General features: G+C 37.0%; 1 protein-coding gene across 1 annotated transcript in view; it reads left to right on the top strand.

Moving 5' to 3' along the window:
- Window positions 1-3,945: 3,945 nt before the first annotated feature.
- The window catches only part of LOC121368442 (potassium channel subfamily K member 4-like), a 29,923-nt gene continuing 26,368 nt past the window's right edge, over window positions 3,946-7,500 (top strand). Inside the window, exon 1 of the mRNA XM_041493174.1 lies at window positions 3,946-6,710. Within this exon, the coding sequence (XP_041349108.1) occupies window positions 5,861-6,710 (850 nt within the window). The 5' untranslated portion in view covers window positions 3,946-5,860. The remainder of the gene's footprint in view (window positions 6,711-7,500) is intronic.

The following is a 7,500-nucleotide window of genomic DNA, read 5'->3' as shown; positions in this document are numbered from 1 at the left end:
ATAGTTCATAGAGCGCTCGAACCTCTTTTGGATATAGGAATGTAAATAAAGTAAAGCTAGATTTATACTTCACCGCCGACTCTTATCGGCGATTAGTTGACTTGTCCAGTCCTGCTTCTGTTATTCAAACCTAATCCTGATTTTTCAATTAATTCAGTATGTTTTTAAAGGCATATTGTCACAGACCACTGACCTATTTAATGGTCTAACAAAGTATTACCTGAACAAAAATAATTTGATTTGTCCCTAAATGTACTTTATTCCAAACATCTTCATAACCACCATATTACATTATTAATGAGATTTTGTAAAAATAATTGAATTATGGCAATGGTCCATAATTCAAAAACTAAAATTGCCGAGAGGGTTGATATGGATTTCATTCCATCATGGTTCAGTTAAGATGATGCGATAGCTACATTTGGTTTCCAACAATTAATGTAATTTTTATTTATTATTCGTTTTTAGAGAAATAAGGTCCTTAAATCTGTGACAGTATGCCTTTAACACAGTTCATATTAAATTATTTTATAGCGCGTTCGTTCAACGCTTTTTAGCTTATCTAATAAAATAAAATTCAGTTGCGCATGAGGTCGGCAATCACAGTATGAATTGACCTTTACAGTTCATAGCTTGTGAACACTCTTAAAAGCATTACAACTTGTTAAATGTGATTGTTTTACATTGTACACAGAAACTGTAAAACACATTTTTATCGGTTGATTTTAATTATCTGACAATGTAATTAAGCTACATGTAAATCATTTTAGATATTAGCTATTGATCTAAGAAATGTCTTTTGAGATTATGCTTTAATCTTTCATTGGATTGAAAATATCCTTCCATCCAACTCCTTTAAAAAATAGTTTGACATAAAGGGATCGCCATCTTTTGACTGTTCATTTTAACAACAGCGGGCGCGTGTGCAGAATTTTTTAGCGGGGAGGGGTGAATGAATGTTTAACAACACCCCAGCACAAAAATACACATAGGCTATGGGGTAGAGTCTAGACTGTTGCGAGCGAAATTTATAGAGGGGACTATATTGGAAATAAATTTCTTGAGCGGGGGGGGGGGGGGGGGGGGGGGGTTCGATCCTCAAACACCCCCCTCTGCACACGCGCCTGAACAGACCTAAAATTAGAACCTAAGTGTGAACGGTAACGTAATTATTTCTATCCATGGAAGTGAAACCAGTGGTAAATAATGTATGACCATTCCAAAATTAATTTTACTGCCTGGTTTGTTTTTGCACTATTGCCATGCGTACTCATAGAAATTATAGTGTATGTAAACGAAGCTTCAGTTACGTATTTGTGTAAATATGCAATACAATATGTTTTCAATCAATTTTGCTATATTGAATGAATGAATAAATGTAAGAATGAATGGATGAATGGATGAATGGATGAATGAATGAATGAATGAAGGTTTAACGACACCCAAGCACAAAAATACATATCGACTAAAATACAATTTATATATGTTAAAACACATTGTAAAGAGCTGTACAATACTACTATACTATACTATATATACTATACTATACTATACTATACTATACTATACTATACTATACAACTATCATAGGTAAGTATATTTTAAAACTTAGTATAAAAATGCAAAGCCTTCAGCCTACGTTATAGCAAATGTAATTCACGAGAAAAATGTTTTGTCATAAAGAGACTATGCTGCATTTTCTGCATTGTAAGATGTTTTCGACTAATAAAATTTTGTAACGACTAATATTACACATTAAATATATTTTCTTTTTTAGAATATCAGTATCTGTATATTCAAGGTCTTCCTGGTCGTCATAATGTTTGAACGTTGATCATAATGGCGGCCATCTTGGATTTTGAAAATTATTTGACTGAATAGGCCATCCTTGAGTTAATATAAATCGATGTAAAAAGTATCCAACATTTACATATATAAGTAAGTTTTCATGTTGACCCCCCAGTTAAAAACTGGGGAGTACGAGAGATCATGTTAGAAACACTTTATCAAAAATCGGTTAGCACCATCGTATTGCTTGAAAAAAATCCGTTTGGAATATAAAGTAAACACTTTTCAAAAAGAGACCAAATCAAAGACTGACTACAGGCAAGAGAAAAACATTGCGCGATTTTCACAGAGGGGCATCATATTTAACAGCGAATAAAAAATGTCCAGTAGCTTGTTGGCAAGGTTGTTCACCTAGATTGTGATCCTAGATATATGTTGATATGATTTTAGGTGGCAAACATTTTACAGCACGCCGGGTCCATTTTTCGAAAAGAATGCGTGTTGTCCCCTAGGCAGTAGCTCAACTTGGATTTGGTATCCCAATAATTTCGTACGTATGAAAAACTATATATTAGGAAATAAAATGAAGTTTGACCTAGTACAAACACGAGGACGATCGGAAACCCGTTTAGTATATAGACAGTGAGTGATATATAGTCTTAACAAGGGACGGAGTTTAGCTCAGTCGGTTGAGTGCTCGCTTGAGGTGCTTGCGTCGCAGGATCGATACACCTCGATGGGTCCATTCGACTGATTGGATTTTTTTTTTCGTTCCGAGCAGTGCAATACAACTGGTCAAAAGCCGTGGTATGTGCTTTCCTGTCTGTGAGGAAAGAGCATATAAAAGATCCCTTGCTGCATTAGAAAAACTGCAGCGGGTTTCCTCTGATGACTACGAGTGAGAATTGCCAAATGTTTGACATGCAATGGCCGATGATTAACTAATCAAGGTGCTCTAGTGTATTGGTGTCGTTAAACAAAACAAACAAACAAAAATCGTCTTAACAATCGCCGAAAATTCAGGATAGTCCCTTTAAAAGCAAAATAAGGAGATACAATACAGCTTTATTAAGTTAGTAACAATTATATCACAATCAAAGTGAATGGAAAGTACATTTAAATATACGTAAGCGGTATTCCAGAATTGATCACTTGCAGGGGGCATATTTTTATATACCTACCACTCATAAAATAAAATGCTATTTAAACCATGTATGCTTAAGGGAAATATGCGGCAGACCCATAATGCATAAAAATGGTCATTACAGCGACAATGTCTCACACCCAGGCCATGTGATCATTTCTACAACAGCCATAATCGCAAACGGTAGTAGAAATAACCACTAAGGGATTCGTTTATCAAAACTATGCATCATTTTTTTTTTTTTTTTTTTTTTTTTTTTTTTTTTTTTTTTTTACAATTATGGTTGACTTTACATCCGCAGATTTTGAAAGCTTCCATTATCTTATTCATGCAGATCTCTCAGCATAAGAATAAGATAATTTAAAAATAATTTATAAAACAAATAACAAAAAATAAAAACTTAATTTTTTTCTTTCTGTTTTCCAGAAACACGACAGATCCATCAAAAAACGACAGGACGATCATGGCGAAGGGAAGCTGAATGATAAATAAGTACATCGCAAACGAAATCACCAATCTGTTCATATCCAGTAATCCCCAACTGTGTAATGAATGGAAATTCCATCCCCATTGCCCTGGCGTGGCATTAAGTTATCAGGAGGTTAAATTGGCTCCCTGCAACCAACGGGCACCAGTTGCTGTCCTCAGGCGGCGCTGTTAGGACGCGGAAGCCGGTAACTTGGAGAAGCGACTTGTCTTTCTGTGTGACTGACCTAGGAACGGAAAGAATTTAGTTACCAACGGAATAATATTTTCAATCATAAACTAAATATATTAGCAATTTGATTTTTTTTTCTGAAGAAAAAATAATCAGCAAACTGAATTCTGTCTAGATTTTCAAAGTTGTTCCGGAATTTTAATTTTTTTTTTTTTTTTTTTTTTTTTTTTCTTTTTTTTTTTTTTTTTTTTTTTTTTTTTTTTTTTTTTTTTTTTTTTTTTTTTTTTTTTTTTTTTTTTTTTTTTTTTTTTTTTTTAGGTGAGAATAAATACATAAAACTGAATTCTGTATAGATTTTTGAGAGAACTGAATTCTGTCTAGATTTTTGAGAGAACTGAATTCTGTCTAGATTTTTGAGAGAACTGAATTCTGTCTAGATTTTCAAAGTTGTTTTAGGATTAATTTTAAAGGTGAAAAAACAAAACAAACAAAACACAACAACAACAGCAAACTGAATTCTGTTTAGATTTCCAAAGATCTTCCTGGATTAATTTTAAGGGTGAAAACAAAAATACATCAACCTGAATTCTGTCTAGATTTTCAAAGTTGTTCCACGGGATTAATTTTATAGACATACATATCACACCATTATCTACTTCTGACAAGCCAAAAGCAGACGTGTGCCTGAGGAACAGAACAGTCAAGATATTGGTTAACAATATCAGCGGAGATTTGAACAGTAATGCTATATATTCGATTGTAAACGTTCTGCGAGAATTGGTGTGTGGATTATTAACATCATAACTGGAGATCGGGATTTGTGTGTGTGTGCTAAATATGTACGGATATACGGGTACTGAATACCATAATAGGTTGTGGCTTTGTGATAATCAATAAGTAAATTTGGTATTTAATAGAAAACACAAATATATATATACATATATTAAAAGTTTTTCATTCCGTTTTTGAACAGATTTTTTAGGATCTCGGAGATTGTACCGTGCTTAAACCTTTTGTGAAGCCCCCCCCCCCCCTCCCCCCCAAAAAAAAAACCCACAAAAAAACAAACCAAAAACCCACAATTACAATTATTGAATATGACAAATACATCATAATCAACCGACTTGGAATATGTGCCAACGACAGGCCTGCTTGAATCTCGTGAAAGCTTTATGATTATCAATGTGACACGATAATCCACCGACATAGAAATATGTGTCCACAACGGCCTGCTTGAACCTTGTGAAATCTTTATGATCACCGATGCTGCGTGTCACAGAGTGTAGACCACGATAATTCACAAACATAGAAAAACGTGTCCACAGCAGGTTTACTTGAACCGTGTGAAAGTTTTATGACCATCGATGCTGTGTCTCACAGATCATGTGCCACAATAATCCACCGACATAATACATATATATATATACATATATAACACGAGTCCACGACAGGCGTACTTGGACCTAGTCACTAGACCCGTAATTATTATCGCTGAATGTGATTAGACTGTGCACTGCTGTATGATAATCCCGGCGACCCGCGGCTGTCGGAAGAATGTGCGGTAATTACCGATATCACCAAAATCCGTCTCACCGACTTGAACGTCTGGACAATTAACAGTTCGTGTTATTGGCATCTTGTGAAACCCGAATGTCTTGCGGCGGCGCGAAGTGTGTCCGCCAAAATATTATAAATACTTTTCACAAATGGGCATTGTCTGCTTCAGAAAATTGAGCATACCTTAATGGACTTTTAAGCAGCCGACACCAAAATTTTTAATGTACTGGAGAGAGATTGTATCTGTCCGGTTGTTAAAAAATTCAAGATTTCCCGCATCGTGCTATAGAGAGAGAAGTTTATGATGATTTCTTTTTATATATACATGCATCGCCGATCAGCTTTTATGTCCATTGTTTAGTTATAAAATAATTAGTTTCTCGCCATTCTGATTAATATTTATGCAATTCCGCAGCGTAACGTTACGCACCGTGCTTTGCTGTCACGTAAAAAACCGCAAGAGATCTGTTGGTGAAAATTATTTATTAAAAGCCACATGCTGTTTACATGTGACGCGGGCAACAAGCAATAATCATTTACACATTGATGTTCTGTTAAATAAATGAACACTTGTGTGTAGTCCTGTTTTTCTGGAATATATCTTGGAATATAATGTGAAATATGGAAATTTCTGTTTATAATTTTTAAAATTAAGAGCATGTAATAACAATTGTAATTTGTGTACAGCTATTCTTTAACCAAAAAAAAAAAAAATGGATAACAGTGACGGGGTAAATCATAACGCAAAGCCCGTAGTAAATAAAAGAACTTTGCATAATACGTCATCCCAGGAGAACAGAATGCCCGCTACAGGCAGGGTTGATCATAATACGTCATCGTTAGATAACAGAAGGACCGCAGCAAACAACATGAGTAATAATACGCCATCTTTGGAGAATAGAAGGTCCGCAGCAGATAACAGGGCAGAAACAAATACGACATCTTTAGATAACAGACCGAAAAACAGAAAACGAAAAAAGACACCGAAAGAAAATAAGAAAAAGAAAAAAGGAACTTGCTGTAGTTGCTGTACGGGAGACAGGGTTTCTGGGACCGATACAAATATGGAATCCGACACGGATGCGGAACGGGATTCCGAATCACCACATACTGGTTGTTGCTCCTGTTGTTTTGGCAGCAAAAATAAGAAACGAAACAGGAAGCGGGAAAAGGCCAAGAAGAACTCATGTATAAGTTGTTGTAAAAAACTGACGACATTCTTATTCTCTCATATCGGATTGTGTTCTCTGGTCGTTGCGTATTCCGTGTTCGGGGGGTTTGTGTTCATGAAACTGGAGGCACCGCACGAGGTCCTGGAGCGGAACAGCGTGGCGGTGATTCGGCTGGAGAAGGTCTCTGAGCTGTGGAACATAACGGAGGAACTGAACGTTCTGCATCAGCAGAACTGGAGCGCCATCGCCGAGAGAGTCTTCCTGGACTTCCAGTTCCAAGTGTTCCACGCCACGAAACATCGGGGCTGGGACGGCAAGGACGGGGAGACGGAACTACAGTGGTCGTTCGCTGGCGCCCTTCTTTACTCCGTCACAGTCATCACTACTATAGGTAAGACTTTGGGAGTCGCTAAGGGTGATGTGGGTAAAAAGCGATTACGTGGGGTTTGTAATGCTGAAAATTGTAGGTATGGTTTGTTAGTTGGGGTTGTTACGGGTTTATAGATAACAATAGTTGTGAATAGTTACCAAGAAGGTAATGTCTCAGGGCTCGACTTTAGTGGTAGTATTGGGTGTTTTGACTACCAGAATTTTGGCTGGCGTTACAATGGAGACTGGTACATTAATTTTGGGTACCACATTTTGGCTTGCGATACCATGGGGGCTGGTGCATCAAAGGCCATGACATATATTTTCTTAAAAAGTGTATAAAAATCTATTGCTGCCTTTCTGTAGGAGTAGCCTATATGGTGGCAGCTGGTTCTCTCTCTCTCTCTCTCTCTCTCTCTCTCTCTCTCTCTCTCTCTCTCTCTCTCTCTCTCTCTCTCTCTCTCTCTATTTGTCCTTTTCTCTCTTCCCTCTCTCTCTCTCTCTCTCTCTCTCTCTCTCTCTCTCTCTCTCTCTCTCTCTCTCTCTCTCTCTCTCTCTCTCTCTCTCTCTCTCCGTCTATTTGTCCTCTTCTCTCTTCCCCCTCTATTTTTGTCTCTGTGTGTGTCTGTCTCCGTCTGTCTGTCTCTCTCTCTGTCTCTGTCTGTCTCTGTTTGTCTGTCTGTCTGTTTCTCTCTCTCTCTCTCTCTCTCTCTCTCTCTCTCTCTCTCTCTCTCTCTCTCTCTCTCTCTCTCTCTCTCTCTCACACACACACATACTCATGCACACACACATACACATACACATGCTGATGA

The sequence above is a fragment of the Gigantopelta aegis genome, chromosome 3 (assembly GCF_016097555.1).
Source record: "Gigantopelta aegis isolate Gae_Host chromosome 3, Gae_host_genome, whole genome shotgun sequence".
In the NCBI taxonomy this organism is placed as follows: Eukaryota; Metazoa; Mollusca; class Gastropoda; order Neomphalida; family Peltospiridae; genus Gigantopelta; species Gigantopelta aegis.
This window is presented reverse-complemented; position numbering and strand designations above follow the sequence as displayed.